Below are 16,383 nucleotides of genomic sequence, written 5' to 3' on the forward strand. Positions count from 1 at the left end.
CAAAAGACCGATAAAAAACCAATAAATCCAACATATTGGGAATTAAGTATTCTGACTTTCGCAAACATCGGACATTTGTGGAAACACATGCATCTTGTTAGGTAGAGGAGCTTAAGAAAGTTATAAATCAGAAATACACTTTATTTCTATGTCTCTTTGAACTACAAAATTGGCAATAAGTAGATTGTCAGCACTATACAGTAATACAACATCTTTACTGGAGCTCACCTAGAGTAATTGACAGTAAGTGTCTCGGATTGAAAGGAAAGAATTAAATCTTAACATACCAGAATAAATTTAGAGAGGTAATGGACCTTTAACATTTTATAAACAAAAATAGTCAATAATTTAGAATTGAGATGCCTCCACCTTAGTAACAGATTCGTCACAAATCGTTAGAATGACGAAAATTTGTATCTTATCACACTGTTGTGTTTTTGGACCCCAAAGCGCCAATTTTTCATTTCAAAAAGTCATTTTGACATTTGGTGACAAATCTTAGTTACTTGGGTGGGTCACATTTGGACAACTTTCCAAAAGCTACAACTTGACAGGATTGGTAAATAAAAGTTGATATAATATGATATACCAAATTGAAAAGAGATAAGTGAACTGACTAATAATCAATCACTCGAGGAAAATTTAGGAGGTTCTTTTAGTGGACGGCAATGAAACAATTCACCATTCTTTAACTGCATACTTTGGGTCTATACATTGTTGAATGTAAAATTATTTTCTCCTTCAGTCTGATTGTTAGAAACTAAACTTTTACATTAGATTAAAATTGAAATGCAAAGGAATCAAAACTCTGGTAATTTAATGGCTCACTCTGCCTAAATTATCTCACTCCTTTGATGTAAGGACGTTTCCTTGCTTAAGTTTTACAACAACTTTAATTTTATTTGCAGACTGTAAGGGCACCCATTCCAGTGAATTTTAGAGATATTTGAAGCATCTGCAAGTTGTTTCTACTATGATAATTAATAACTAGGCTTACCTCATTTTTCAGATATTAGGCTAGATTGCAGACAATTTTTCTTTACATGGGCTATGTTGAGAGAATGCATAACCTTGAGATTATGATAATGAAATGATCATTATCGGCCACTTCACAACTAACCAAAACAGTTATGCTTTCCTCACCTTATTGAATAGCAGAACAACGAAAAGCTTTTCATATCACTAAGAAACTTCAACGTTCTTCATTTGAGCAGTCTTCAAAACAACAAAAATAACTATTCTCTCTGGCTAGGGTGAGCAGATTTGTTTTGCAAAAAGGGAATAATTGTTTTCGTACAGTCATTTCATAAATTTATCCAATAATGAAAATTAATTGGTAAACATTCTCCTATTATGGTGTGGAAAAGTGGAAAATGTTGTTGACATGAAAGGTTAATTCTGTTTATTATAAATACCATTAGCTGCCTTTTCACCCAAACTTATCTAGGTATTATCAAGACTTTGGCTCGTCGAGTACCATTATCAAGTAATCGTAATAGGTATAACTACAAAACAAGCAGCCTGTGAAATAAAATGGTAAAATACATCTTACTTGGCAATTGTAGGCTTAAATACTGTTGGCAATTTCAAAATTCAAATACTGTTTCAGGAGGCAAAGTGGTAAAGTACACTAAACTGAAAATGCACAAAAGTGTGGGATTAAAAGATTAGATAGTATATAATGAAGTAATCTCCCCTTGATATATAATGAAGTAATCTCCCCTTGAATTGATTTGGAAAAGAAACATTCAAATTTAAGTTTTCAGATCAGCTTAAATTTTTAAGAGAATTATCTTATGATACCAAAACAATAACAAGAAAAGAGTAATGCACGGTTTATACTGGCTACGATTGTCTTTTATTGGATACGTTCTAGTTGAAGATCAGCCAATCAGAGGCCTCGAAAACCCACTAGAACGTATCCAATAAATGACAATCGTAGCCAGTCTAAACCGTGCTTCTAATGGCAACAAGAGTACAGCTACGCTGAAAATAATAGAATCTAAAGAAAATAAAAGGCCATAATTTGGCACATCCATTGACATGCTAGCATCACACTACGCAGTGAGTTATACCCAGAAAACACAGGTTTGTCAAATTGACATCACGTGATGTTAGTTTCAAAATTTTGTCATTTCGGTGGCTTGATTTGACGTCATTTTGATATCACATGACGTTACATGATGTCAAATTGACGTTATAGCAGACCACCAAAATGACAAAATGACAAAATGATGTAAAGACACTGACATCACTTGATATCACTTTGACAAAACCATGTTTTCTGGGATGGTAATGGACCAAGAGGGTGGGAGTAGTAAATGAACTATTTGATTTCAGGGAAAAAAATGAGTTGTGTGTGTGTGATTTTTGTGCCTCATACAAAACTTTCTGCATATCACCATGATAGAGCATTCTTCCAGTGTGTATCACTATCATATCATACAAATTCAGCCATACTTTGGTAGCATAAAAAAAAATTGGTAACAATTGAGACTAGGGGAATAAACACAAAATCTTAACAAGTTTATCAGAGAAAAAGAAATCACTGTTTTCCAATGACACGTCAGGACTAGTAGTGTAACACAAGAGAGGTAAACTGATCCATAATACAAAAGTTAACACTTTTCCTCACCACTGAATGGGTGGCTAGCCATAATTCTATCATGCTATAGGGCATAGTTTTAGAAACCTGAAGGTCATAACCCAAGCACATACATAAAAACATATCCATATCCTGGAGCAGAAACAGAATTGATTTTTCTTTTCAGTCAGTGAGTTGAGAAATTTTAGAGGCACAATTATCTTTAAATACCTATGGCGGAATATACTTTATGAATCTACGACAGCTACTCTCTGAATGAAATGCATCAAATTTAAGTTAGCATGACTACACACATAAAAAACATATCTCATTTATAAAATATTATTGAATGGAGTAATGTGATACATGTCACCAACAAATACTGTGGTTGGTTCACCCACAGTACATTGATTTAGTTAGGTATAATACTGCATACAGGCCTGCAAGCAGGCTTTCCTACCATACCAACAGTCGCTGATCTTGACTCCTGGCTTCTAGAAATAAGCAAACCTTCCGCATGGTTGCATTCGGTTCAAGATAACAATAAAAATTGTATGGCGTGAACAGCCAACTGGTACATGTCGTGCAAGTAAAATTACTTCATTTCTACACATTGTCTTTCTGGGTGTAAGACAATTCATTCCCAAACATTGAGTTAGAGCACAGTCAAATGGAAAGTAAAGACTGTCTCACCTTGGCAGAGTGTGACTTCAACTTACTTTTTACTTAACTGTGTATTTTTACAACACACTTACATTAATTCCTTGGAAGTTTTCAGCAAACATTAGTCAAAGTCTCAAAATTTTTGGGAACAAAATATGATATATAGTAGAGTATATTGAAAACTAACAAATACATTCAATTTTAGAAGATTATACAGTCTTATATTTATAAAATCACTACAACATAAAATTTATAACCATAATCAAAAATACATACTGGAAAGATTATTAAGTATGAAAGTGTTACTTTCACTCGTGATAACTACTATGCCTTAAATGACTTCCTCAGATTAAAAAATATATAAGTAGCTAAACTCATTACTTTTTTCACTAAATGTTAAACAGTATCATTTTATTCATACACACAAGTGTTATAAGCTAGATACCTCACACATAATTCGGCAGGAGGAAATTGAAATTATTTCAATCTCAGACTTTTTTCATTCATTGAAAGAACCAAAGTTAATTTTGCAATTCTACTACAGGGCTTAGTAACAGGCTCTGGGCATAGCACCAAGAAATTATATTTTTTCTTACACCATTGCGTCACTTGACAAAACTTGAATATGTCAATTTCTTAGGTCGAAGGATATTACCAAAGAATGTGGTTTATGAATGATTGTCAGAATTTGTGTATTGAAAGTCAATTATAAATTTATCTTAACACACTCACTATTTGTTTTTAAAGATTTCACAGCTACAATATATTCTTCCTCCCACCGTGTGTGAGTGGCTGTCAGACACAATTTATATTTTACGTTGAATGGACCATCCAAAAAGTAATCACGTCACAGTCGACAATTAACTAGCACCATTAAAATGGCAATTTTCAAAGGAAAAAATTCTAAACAGATCCAGTAAACCACAAAAAACTCCCTGCATTGGTGTACTTGATATTGAACAAGGATTGCCCACACACAAAAATGATCTTCAATATTGTTTTATCTCTTATCTCCTATTCGCCAACTTTTTATACCAGGAAGTCAATAGGTATAAAAATAAATAGCCTGAAGATCAATAACAGGTGATGCCTCGCCACAGACAATCAACTTTTTTCAAACAAATAAAACAATTTTAACATTTAGTTTTTTAAGAAAATGTTGGATGAATTCAAGAAACAAAAAATCTAAAGAGCGATAGATTTAGACTAGTTACTTCTGGATACTGCAGAATTTCTCCTTTAATAAATGTCATCTCCCTAACAAAAGTTAGTGTCAAAAATTTCCTATAAAAGTATGTAGTAGCACAACAATAAAAACTTGCAACAAAATGCTTAAAAATCCAATTATGATTTTGGCCTGAAATGTAAGTGAGTGGAACATGTAGAGTTGATCAACAAAAGCACCAACAAGTTAGGCACCTATGTTTAATAAAGAAAGTTTTGGAAGAAATTGCTACATGGCAATACTGAATTCGTAAGGCACAGCAGCATTTTTTCCTTGGAGAAAAAACCAACAACAAAAGAACCTCACTAATCAATGGAACTTATGGCTGAATCCTACATGTAATATCTCAAGGATTAATGGCAATATAATGTAACAGTATTATCAACAAGAAATTTTCTATATATATAGATATATGTAAAGATATTGGTAGATAGATAAATGTAACAACAAATTTAAAACATAAAAAATTCTTAGATAATTACAGTACAAAGTTGTTGTTTTTTTTTTATGTTTTCATTCTTTCTTTTTTTTTTTTTCAAAATCAAAAACACTGATAATGAAAACCTTGGCACAGCCTTCATATACCTCAAATAATTTCTTAACCTCTAACAGGAAACTGGAAGTAAATTTTGCATTTCCTTAACAGGAGTTTAAAAGGAAGAAAATTAAAACATTTGCATGTACTTACTATACTATGTGGAGACTATTTAGAATTAAAGAAGGCTATTTTTATCACGTAGGCGCTGGACGTGGATGATATCGTAGAGTACAGCACAATTCTTTTTGAGTTGTGTTGGTCCAATGGGCTTTACAGAGAAGAACTAATCCTGTTCCAATAATTGGAATGCCCAAAAGAGTACAAACAAGTTCGGGGGTAAAATTAGGCCACCACTCAATGTAACCTGAAGAAAAGGTAAAAGGAAAAAGAATGAGTTTAAAGTTAAAAGAAAACAAAGACAACAAAAAAAGAAAAATTTAGATTTAAATTAATTCCAATAGGATAATAAAGAACATACCTCCACTTGCAGGAGAAAGCCTAAATAAAGACCAGAATACATTGGCTATAGGTAAGGCTGAAGTGATGACTGCCACAGTAAATACTGATGATTGACACAATAAGAGGAAGTGATAGGCAGAGGCTGAAAACAACAGTAAACATATGGCAAACAGCCATCCATACTGAGCAAGTAGACCACATGATATTTGTTGAGAGGCCATTGTAATCACAGTAGTACTTTGGTTAAACCCTGAACTTGTTTGAAAGTGACAGAGAAGACCTAAATGGGTAGTATTTAGAAGTTCACTCCAGGTTGAAATCTGAAAACAAGATATGTATTTTTAATTAGTTACCAAATGACAACAGCTGCAACATCAGAAAAGTGAGTACAAAACAAAAGTACTTACCTTCCCAACTGAGGGAATCAAACTTGTCCAAAATAAAAGAAGAGTGATAACAAAACTGACAGCATACACCCAAAATGCAAGACTACAAGCTGACAGATGTTTGGTTCCTGCACTGGGATTTCCTCTCTGCACTATCAATCGATTATCAAGACCTAAAGCATTTGACTGATCTTCGTTTTCTCTGTTCTGGTAATTTATTGTACTGCTAATACTAGTGGGGAGCTAAAAGAAAAAGTATTCATCTTATCATATTGATTAAAACTGTCACCAAATGTTTATCAAATTATAGTATACCTCATCAGCTGTAAGTGGAGGCTCACTTGTTCCCCACTGAACTTCTTGCTGAGTTGCATCACTTTGAGAAGATACCATACACGATATTGTTTCGAGAAGAGAAGTTGGACTTGTGCAGACAAGCTGATACTCCTAGAAAAAGAGTTTATTTTTCAACTAACTTCTAAAAGGTGAATTAATAGCCACATCAAATAATTTCAAACTTACCAAACGTAAAGATACAATTTGACCTTCTAGCAAAGAGAAATGGAAACACCATAAGGCCAATCCCACAAGATAAATAAGACCCCACAAGAAGTGTGTGGCACGATTCCATTGGCCACCATCATCTTCAACTTTTTCACGTTCATATCCTCTGCAGTGAAACTCATCGCACAATGCATAATCAACACTGACAAATAATCCAATAACAATTGTTGTAGCACAAAATACTTTTTGAAGTCCCATTACTGCAAACAAAGGAACAATACGATTACAACCTTCCACGATGTAATCTATAGTTTTACACAGCTATAGTAGGCATATGTTTTAAATCTTACTTTTCCTTGAGAAACAGAAGTAAAAGACCATTGAAAACACAAGAATAACTCCTTTCAAAGGATCTTGAAGGTGGCACAGAACTCTTTGACGATCCAATGCATAAAGCACACACAGTCCACCCAAACTGTGGAATGACCCTATCTGCACTAGTTTCCAGATGGGTACAGGGGGTAATACATTCTTTTGAAAACCAGAAAGTGAAAATATTTGGAACTTGGCACAGAGGCATATGAAAGACAAGGTAAGAACAGAAGAGGTCGCACAGCAAAATATGATAGAGGGATAGATGTCAGCAACTTGAGATGACGATTCCAAGTATAAGGGTAACAGAATGAGAAGGGCAGATGCTGAAAATAAGCACAGTACGCCTGTGCTCAAAAATTCCACTCGTTTTTTGAAACAACAACGTCCACCGAGGCCATGCCGGAATGGCGGACTGTGGTTAACCTTTCTGCTCAGGTCCAAATAGGCATCATTCTCTTCTGGAGAATCCTCGGAATCACTAACATTCACAAGTAAATCTTCCTGCTCGTCTTCATCCATCTCAACAAATAATGTAGGCTTGAGTGAAAAAGAGAACTCTAATACCTAAAGCTGCAGCACTAAAATAATACTGATACTACAACATGTCTTCTGCTTCAGATAGATGTATTTGTTTTCTGACACTGTTGTTGTTGATAGAGGCAGGAGGGCGTTGGGTGTTGGGTGGGTTCGTCGTTACTGGTTTCTTGTTGGTGTTTCTTCCTTGCTCTTAACTCTCCACTCCCTCTACTACCTTGCCATCATCGCGTTTCATAGGGCATCTACACACTGCTACACTGAAAACTTGCGTGGAAAAGTGTAAAGCATGGCACTTCCAGCTGCTTATTGTTCATAATGCTTTGTTGTTTTGGTGAAAAATATCGAAAAGAAAAGACATTTTTATTCGCAAGTTGGCAGCATGCTGAAATGAAGAGCGAACTTCGCCCCCAAGAAGCACCTCCCTACAAATTTTGAGATTCGGAATCACACCGGCCGTGCCAGAGAGCGGGAAAACACGAAGCTTGGAGCAAACTGTCTGCCAGGATGTTTACGTTTAAATCCAAATCATAAACATTATTGTGTTTTTGTTACAATTATAACATGTGGTGAAAATCTTGGTGTGCCGACGTTCGATCGCGACAGAGCCCAAAAATACCGCAACTCCTTTACTACCTAAATTTATTTGCGTTCCCCTCACTCTTGTTGTATGTTTGTAAACGCTTTCACAAATTCCTCGGCGCCCCGGTTTTTTATGGAGAATGAAAATCATAAGGTGAAGAGTTTCCTAACGGACTGTTATATACTCATACTATACAGGCATCGTCAATGCCGAGGTGAGACATCAATCAGTGACAGCGATACATGGCCTAGCCAGAAATGGAATTCGATCGACGTCGACGTAGCTCGAAAAACGTACTTTTGTCACCCAAATCAAGGTATCGAGGTCGAATCCACATCGCGAGGGAGGAGGGAGGGGGCAAATTTCCCTCGGGTAGAGGGAGCCTTTGGGGACTGTCTAAAGATGCATCTAATCACCCCCACCCCATTCACCCCAATCATTTCCGGTTATCCGCTCACCTTCGGATCATCATCCGCCCTTTCCCCAGGCGCGGTCGGGGGCACGATCGTGCGGAAGCGTGTTTTCGGACCGACTAACTTTCCGATCAGCTCTCAATGTCGATGTACGCCTAAATAATTGATAGAAAAAAAATCGTTACTGATTAACCGGCAGTTCCGCCAGTTTTGCATTTTTCTCCGGAATTTCGTTTTTGTCGTTTTTTGTCGTCGACGCCGCAAGCGAACGCCTGCGGGCTCCTTCCTCACACGCGCGCGATGTGCCTTCGTGGCTTTCCCCTTGCCTCACCCCCCACCCCCCCGGTCCTTCTTTTTTCCCCTCACACTGCCGTATAGGATGGGCGGTTCCCAAGCGTGCCACACTCTGAGCCGCGAAGGGAAGGTCGGACGGGTGCCATTGCTGCTTTGCCTTCGGTCGGTGCACGGGAGGAGGCTCGGCGAAAAAAGGAGTGGGGGGGGGGAGGCGGGGGCGTCGGTGGAGGCGTCGGTACGAGACGCCGTCATAGTGAACGGCGGCAGGCAGAGGATGGGGAAGAGCTTCGCGGCGGCCTGTCCTAAAATTTGCATAATCCCCACGGGAACACCTCTCCCGCCACCACCCGGGAGCCCCCGGGAGCCTCCACGACGGGGACCTCAGCGGGACGGAACCAGGGGCAGGGTAATGAGCGCTGCGCACATCATGTAGTACACGCCCCTGCTGGGTTTGCTGGTCGTTGCCGCATCCGCGCACTCCCCACCGCGCCGGCCGAGCCAAACGTCAGCACCACACTAAGACTCACTGGTAAAAAAGTGGAAAGGACTTACGCCTCGGACTTCCCATATTGGACTTACGCCCTTTTCACTTTCCACCAGTGAGCTATGAAAGCCACCCCAGGAAAAGGGCGCGGGGAACGTGGCTTTAGGCGCGAGCCTATGAAAAGGGCCCCCGACTCGCTTCCTCCTCCTTCATGCAGTCTCCTCTCTGCCCCTGCTGCCTCCGGCTGCCTCTGCAGCGGATCCTGACAAATGACGCCCTGCCGCGAATAAGCTTTACGCCGTAATAAATCTTTCACGCTAATTTGTCACCTCCATGTCGTCGTGGGAATTCCGAGGAGCTGCCTCGCCCTCTGCGCGGCATAGTGGGTGGATGAGACCGTCGCTGCTAATTTCATATCGTGTTACGCACTTTTTATTTTTTTTTGCCACCGCGAGTTTCTTTGCCCGCGCCCCTCTGTGGCCTTTTGCTTTTCGCGTATAACCATAGCCTCGACCGAAATATTTCGCACCGCTCCAGAAAAGTGTCCAGGGCGATGCGCGGCCGCGCGTTAGCACCCCGCGCGGCCGCGACCTCGCGGCATCCGTAGTAGTGGCGCGCGAACTCTCCTTGGACCGTACGCGGCTGTCGCCACCGCGCCTCCCTGTTTGTCATACCGTGGTCGCCCCCGCCGCCCCCGCCGCCCCCGACCCGACACGCCCAGCATTGTCTCATCGCTTTTGCCTTTCACCAGCATAAGGGGACGAATGTGTGCTCCCGCAGGTCAGGCAAAAAAAGTTGGTAATACAGTGGGAAGACAAGCGATACAAAGCAGGGTCCGATTGTATTCCACATGCCAGTGTGGCACTGCGAGCGACTACAGTCTGCAGGATGTGCGGTACACCTGTGTCGATCCGGAAAATCAGGCGTGCCCTACACACGCGTCAGATTCATCGTACAACGACGACACCGGTTCGGTCAGTTGGGGGTGTCGTCTACGAGTGGCGCACCACCACCTGCGCGCGGGCGGCGGTAGATGTCTGAAATTGCCCTATCGCCACCTATCGCCCCCGCGGCCCGCGGCCGCTCCGCCCCGCCACGCCCGCCACGCCCCGCCACGCCGGGGCACAGCATCCATCGCGCATGCTCACAATACCTCAATTACGCTCATGGTAATGACGAACGGCCAGTAGCCCGCGGGGCGGGGCGGAGCGGGGCGGAGCGGGGCGGGGCTCTATTCAAGGGCGCCGACCGGCGGGGCCCAAGGGAAGGGTCATTGTTTTGAGAGGTGCGACACGGGGCGGCTCCACTTCCACTGCCGCCGCCCCATCCTCGCCCCCCCCCCCCTCTCTCTCCCGGACCAACCATCTGACCCTCTCGGTCTCTCTACGGGCTGAACCCCTGCCGGCCTGAGGGTAGGCCACCCGCCCAGGCCAGATGTATCCAACGCTGAGACTTTGCCTAACTACCAGGCGTTCGCTTCCACTTGCGACCACGCACCGCTTCATTTCTCTCACTCTCTCTCCCCATTCCTCCGTGTTTTCTATCGTTCGAAAACGCCATTCCGAAGGGGAAAGGGCCCGAGGGCGCTCATCCACGCGGAAGACCCCCGCGTTGTATTTGCTCGTCATCGCAGAGTGGGCAGAGGTCAGCGATGACCGCCGAGGACGACGTCGACTGTCTCGGACCTGACGCGGCCCCAACCGGTCACTCACTTCCGTCCGTCCGTGCGCTTGTCAGTGTGTCCGCCCGCTGCTGCTGCAGCTTCCTCCGCTCGCCGTCAACTTGAACAAGGAGAGCGGCTCTGTTATAAACAGCAGCAGTGGGTTTCTCGCGAATCGCTTAGTAAAAACCGTCTCGTCAAACGTAATCATTTGGCGAGGTCGCGAGGCAGACTCTCGCAGCGTCCACTCCACTCTTCCACGCAAACGAAGTGGTAATTGAGCCAGACCGGAGGACGCCGGACGCCGCTGGGGGTCCCCCGCAGGTCCCCTGCAGGTCCCCTGGGCCGGCCGGGCGGCACCTCGTGGGCCGCCCGTAGCTGACGTTGAAAAATGCCTCGGGAAGTGCGTTTATAGCGCGTGTTGTGTCTCATGCCGTGTAAACACAATGCGCCACGCCGTGCGCTGTCGTGACAGCGAAACTACTACTAGTACCGCGAATGGAGATACGGCCGGCGCGGTGGACGCGGGACATCGGGGGCGTCGGTGGCGCCGCCGACGTCGCGGGCGGCGTCAGGGTCCCACCGTCCGGCTCTAAGTGGCGGAAGCGAAGGAGGCACCGCGCCCTGACCGGGCCACCCCCGCGGACCGCCGTGTGTCGTTTGGCCGAGCCACGCGTCGAGGACAGGCGCTACTGTGGTGCCGTCTCAGAGACCCGGTGGCGTCCTGGAGCCGACGGGGACCGGGCGATCCCCTGGAGCCCGGAGCCGACCGGAGCACGACGCCGGCCACCTTATCCGGTGCGAGGAAAAAATATGACACGTTGAGAAGTCTTCGGCCCTGCACTACGACCGCGGGCGAGTGCCATTCGGGATCCCATATTCGCGATGACCGTGTGGCCCGCGAGAAGATGGCTATGGCTGCAGGCAGAGAGAGAGGGAGGGGGGGGAGGGGGAGGAAGAGGGAGGCAGTGTTCTCCAGACACACCGCACGCGGCACCGTGAGAAAGGCGGGAGCCCAAAGCCACCGCTCCAGGGGCAAGCGCAACGCGCAGGATGACACACTGTCCTGACGAATAGGGGGGGGGGGGGTCTAATACGCTGGCCCAAGCTGCGGATACAACTTTTGCAGTATACACAGGGAAAATATGAATCCCACTGTCGAAATGTAAGCAAGGATGTTTTTGGCGTTTTTGGCAGTGTGCGCTGGAGACGTCGTCGTCGTCGCGGTTCACTGCTGACCAAAGCCTGGCCGCGGTCCCCTTTGCTCTCTCGTCTCGTTACCGCTGATGAGCCAGCGAACCAGAGCAAAGTCAAAGCCGAGCCCCGCTCCGGGCAGTGAGCGTGGGCTCGCCCTGCCTGCCCGCGCGCGGCCTGCGCGCAGCCTGCGGCGCCAACCAAAGTCCCTGCTCCCCAAGGGCGACCTCGAGGCCGTCCTACAGGTGAAGGCCGCGCCCATCGCGCCCGATGCGCGATCGCGCGGCGTGAATAGACAAGCAGACAACAAGTTTGTCGGACGCGCATCACATGCTGATAAGGCGAGGTTTTCATCCTTCTTCTCCGGCCGCGCTCTGGGGCTGCGGTCCGTCCGCCCGTGACGTCCGTAAGTCACCGCGGGGGAGTTCGGCAGCTCCACCCCTCCTCCCCCTACCGCCCGGCTCCCACCTGCCCCATCCCATACCCCTTCAACCGTTCCCCCACACAAACCTCGCCCTCGCGCGCTCCCTCTCTTCTTTTTTATTTCTTTCGGAATTTCGCGCGCTCCTGCCGCTGACACGGACGGACGCAAGCGCAGGCTCTTCCGCGCCCGTGAGCTTCACCTCCGGTAGCGGCCTCCTCCTCGCGCCCCGCCCCCGCCCCGCCCCGCCCCGCCCTGCCGGAACCCTTTGTTTAAACTTCCTTCGAATTGCCCGGCCGAGTGCCCCCGCCCCCTCAACAGCAGGGCCTGACCCCGGCCCGGCAGCGCGCGCTACCGCCTCCTCTTATGACAATGATGCCCTTTTACTCGTTGGCCGGGCCGCGGGCGGGGCGCGCTCCCCCGCCCAAACCTTGAACCGGCCTGCAAGCAGCAGCAGCAAGCAGCCGCATTCAGGAAACGTTCAATTTCACCCGGCGTGGGCAGTGCCGCACACTATGGCGCCTGGCGCCGCCGACCCGCTCCGCCCCGTCTTATGGTGACAGGCGCGCGGCCGCGAAGACCCCGCGGGGAACCGGGAGGAGCAGCACCTCGCGGGCGACACAGCCGCCTCGGGCGCGTCCGCCGGGTCATCGGGCAGGGCGTGGCTGCAAGGGACGCGCCATCCCATCCCGGCCCACAGCCGCAAAGCGCGCGGCCCGAGGCCCGCCACGCCGTGTGAAAGGAGATCTCTATCTGAAGCTCCTCACTTCACGCACGCTGAGCAAGACCTTCCCCAAAGTGCGGCGGCGGTGGCGGCGGCAGCGGTGGCAGCGGCGGCGCAGCCCGGCGGCCGTAAACGAGTGCGAGTGAGACGGACGCCGCCGGCCGAGTCCTTTTGTTTCCTCCTATTGGTGGGCGCCGACCGCAGCATCGTGGACGCGGGGCGACGCCTCATCGAATGCAGCTCGGCGGGCGGCGGCGGCGGCGGAGAGGAGAGGGGGCGTCGGCGGCGTCCCGGCGGCGGCGGCGGCGTGGGTGTCGATGCAGCGCGTCGACGAGCGGCTCCGGGCGCGCGGGGCGGGGGCTGGTGGCGGGGGCTAGGGGGGCCGGGGGTCCCTCCAGGCCCACCACCTCGGGGGTCCTCCTGGCCGGGCCGGGCGGGTCGCGGGAGAGTCTATAAAGAAGCCGGCTCCCGCGCCGCATGGCCACTGTTGTCTCCGGCACGTCCGTCGGCCCGCCCCGCCGGCATCCTCGCGCGCTCTGTCTCCGGTCTGCGTCGGCCGAGGAGGCGCAGTTAGTAGCAGCACCGCGACGTCGCGAGCGGATTTGTTTCTTTCTTTATTTCTTGCCCCGTGTGTTTCCACGTGTAAGAGAGTGACATGAGGACGGTCGTGTGCAGCAGTGTCGTGCAGTGCCGTGGAGTGACGCGTGCGTGACACGCAAGTGACAGCCTTGCTAGTGAACACAGGAGTATCGAACAGCAGAGTGATTGATAGCAACTCTCATCATGGCGGACATCGTCGCGAGGGTCAAGGTAACTGAAAAACTTCCTACGACTGTACTCAATTATTTTAAAACCTACGGCCGGGAATTTTTTTGCATTCGCCTTGTCTGTAGTGTAGTGTGTCAATTGAGGTCAATTACTTTTTAGACAGTCCCCTAAAAGACTGTCTCTACCAGAAGGCAAAGTCTCGTTCCTAAAAAGTTACCTTTCTATCATTACTTTTAATATTTTAAAGTTTTGACTATTCCTGATTGATGATATACAATCGTACTTCTTATAACAAGGCCATTGGGGCGCTATGTTAAATCTTTGTCACCAAAAATGAGCCCCAAGGAAGTGTTAACTCCTAAAAGTTCTAAGAGCTTGAATAAGGTCACATTGAATTGTAAAATAAAACAATTAATATGAACATCATGTTCTTAGATCATTTAAGCTCATAATTTTAAGATCCGGGTGTCAATGATATGGCGACGTGTGCCCGCCCTTGAAAAAGAATCCCACTCCCCTTACAAAAGAAGCTGCTAGAAACAGGCCTCACGTGGAATCTATTCAAAATGGAAATACGTGGGAAACCCGGGCTCGCGGGTGTATTCTTTGACCGGCCCCTATGTTTATAGCCCGCTCTCTGCAAAGTTACTTGCTTTACTTTAATTTGGTAATCATCAATAAGCTAAGATTTTTCGCTGGACCGAAAATAATACATTAAATCAAAAACAAAATCATGAAAATCACAACTTTTGCTACTATCACTTTCACCTCTAGCATGTACAAAGTCAATTTTTTTGAAACCTATAGTTTGTTTGAAATTCCTATTCAGTCATCAAAAGCCAGTGTGTCATGCGTCACTCGCATCCCCGGCTGAGGGCGCAGCACGAGGCTCTTTCCCCTCTCGTCTCCCATCCCTATGGCCATCAAGGCCGTCCGTCCCCTTCTTCCGCTCGTGCATACATACGGCGGTGGTATGGTGCACTGCGCGTGGGTCAAACTGCCGCTATCGCGAGCCAGGTTATGGTGTTCGCGTGCCTCGCGCCTCGCGCCGCGCTACCGTGGGCCCGCGCGGCCCTGCGGTCCATTGTTTTGGCACCCCGCGGAGAGATGGGAGCGGGAGTGGGGGAGGAGGAGGGGGGGGGGGAGTGCCGATGCCACCCGGGAGAAGGGCCTGGGAGATGGGCTGTCCTCCTACCTCCACCCCCCCCCCCCCCCCCCCCCGCCTCTTCCGTGCCGGACTGTCGGACACGCGGCGGTAGCTGTGACCCCAGCACGGTCATTAAGAAAGATATGCTCGGTGCACACCTTTCGGCGACGCGGCGGCGGCCCGCCTCGAGGCAGTCGCTTCATGGAGTCCTCGGAGCTGCTGACTGAGCACCCCCCGCTGCTGCCGCACGCCACCACCCCTGTGCGGCGGCGCACACCACCCCGACGACGACGGGGCGACGGCGAGCCTGCGCACCCTTATCTGATAACAATGTTAAAGCTTAGATAAAGAATGGAATATGTGCACAGCACTTTTCGTCGCGCTGCACAGCCCTGGCCGAGTGCAGCGACTGGCAACAAAGGCCGCGAGCGCGTGACTCTGCAACACCGTCTAGCTCTTGTCATTCCCATACCGAGTCCCATAGCATACATTAGCCTTTTTAGGCCCGACAACAAAAAATGTGGGTGTTATGACAGCCACGTTGTTTTACTTTTTGGAGGGCGACCTGCGACGTGGGACAGAGTCGAATTGGAACCCCTTTGCTTGTTCCAGAAGCCCTTCTGGGTGCTGCTGGCGATCGCCTGGTGCTGCGCTCTAGCCGCGGCCGCGGACACAGACGCGTCCTCCGGCAGCCCGGAGGCGACCACAGCGGCCATCTCGTCCTTGGCGTACGACTCGGTGACGGTGCAGGACACGAGGCCGGCCGACGACAAGGCGAGCCATGCTGGCGGCGAGGACGAGAAGGAGGCCACTGCGCCCGCAGAGAGTCCGGCGGTGGAGGCCAAGGATGTCGGTGCACCAACGCCTGACGTCAAAGGGGCGGCTGAGAAGAGCCCCTCCGCGGACACCACGAAGGGCGTGGTATCGGCAGCATCGAGCTCGATCAACGCCACGGCTGCGGCACCTCGCGCGGAGCACGGCGCTGGAGAAACCGATGATGATGACGACGACGACGACGACGAGGATGATGTTGATGATGAAGACGAGGAGGGAGAGGAAGATGGGGAGAAGCGGGTGGAGGCCTCTACGTCCAAGTCGGTCAAGATTACCGTGAGCAAAGTGACGGGCTCCGGGAAGGGCCCGGAGGGCGAGAAGAGGTCCTTGGAGGCAGAAGTGGTCGTTCCGGGTCCAGCCGGGGGTGCAACAGCTTCCACTGAGAAAACAAAGTTGGCAGGTGAGTTTAAACACTGACCGGCGACGGAAGGAATCCGGTGCATGCCTTGACAGAGAAAAATGTTTGCCATCTAGTTTATCAGAAGGTCGGCGATCCTACTCAAGGTATGGTATTTTTTGTCCACCTCTAGTGTGTATTCCATGACTGAAGGTAGGTGGGAATCTGAGGGTGGTGCTGGTTCTTACTGTGGGCT

General features: G+C 48.0%; 2 protein-coding genes across 2 annotated transcripts; one reads left to right on the forward strand and one right to left on the reverse strand.

Annotated features, from left to right (window-relative positions):
• Positions 1 to 120: 120 nt before the first annotated feature.
• LOC113205274 (uncharacterized) lies at positions 121 to 7,410 on the reverse strand. The gene is made up of 6 exons (XM_026420828.2): positions 6,710 to 7,410; positions 6,378 to 6,619; positions 6,171 to 6,302; positions 5,877 to 6,098; positions 5,489 to 5,789; positions 121 to 5,374 (listed from the first exon to the last, which is right to left on the reverse strand). The coding sequence occupies exons 1-6, from the start codon at positions 7,251 to 7,253 to the stop codon at positions 5,205 to 5,207; spliced, it is 1,611 nt and encodes a 536-aa protein (XP_026276613.1). The 5' UTR covers positions 7,254 to 7,410; the 3' UTR covers positions 121 to 5,204.
• A 6,093-nt stretch (positions 7,411 to 13,503) lies between these two features.
• On the forward strand, positions 13,504 to 16,207 carry LOC127749416 (uncharacterized). Its single transcript, XM_052267449.1, has 2 exons — positions 13,504 to 13,851; positions 15,569 to 16,207. Exons 1-2 carry the CDS (start codon positions 13,825 to 13,827, stop codon positions 16,205 to 16,207), a joined length of 666 nt encoding a protein of 221 aa, XP_052123409.1. The 5' UTR covers positions 13,504 to 13,824.
• The last annotated feature ends 176 nt before the right edge of the window (positions 16,208 to 16,383 follow it).

The sequence above is a fragment of the Frankliniella occidentalis genome, unplaced genomic scaffold (assembly GCF_000697945.3).
Source record: "Frankliniella occidentalis isolate FOCC.00 unplaced genomic scaffold, Focc_3.1 Scaffold52, whole genome shotgun sequence".
In the NCBI taxonomy this organism is placed as follows: domain Eukaryota; kingdom Metazoa; phylum Arthropoda; class Insecta; order Thysanoptera; family Thripidae; genus Frankliniella; species Frankliniella occidentalis.

Excerpts from the sequence above, each read along its gene's own strand:
- LOC127749416 (XM_052267449.1), top strand. The coding sequence starts at position 13,825 with ATGGCGGACATCGTCGCGAGGGTCAAG. Across the intron at positions 13,852-15,568 it reads ACATCGTCGCGAGGGTCAAG|AAGCCCTTCTGGGTGCTGCT; the intron begins GTAACTGAAAAA and ends TGCTTGTTCCAG.
- LOC113205274 (XM_026420828.2), bottom strand. The coding sequence starts at position 7,253 with ATGGATGAAGACGAGCAGGAAGATTTACTTGTGAATGTTAGTGATTCC. Across the intron at positions 6,303-6,377 it reads AAATTGTATCTTTACGTTTG|GAGTATCAGCTTGTCTGCAC; the intron begins GTAAGTTTGAAA and ends CTCTTTTTCTAG. Across the intron at positions 6,099-6,170 it reads CTCCACTTACAGCTGATGAG|CTCCCCACTAGTATTAGCAG; the intron begins GTATACTATAAT and ends TTTTTCTTTTAG.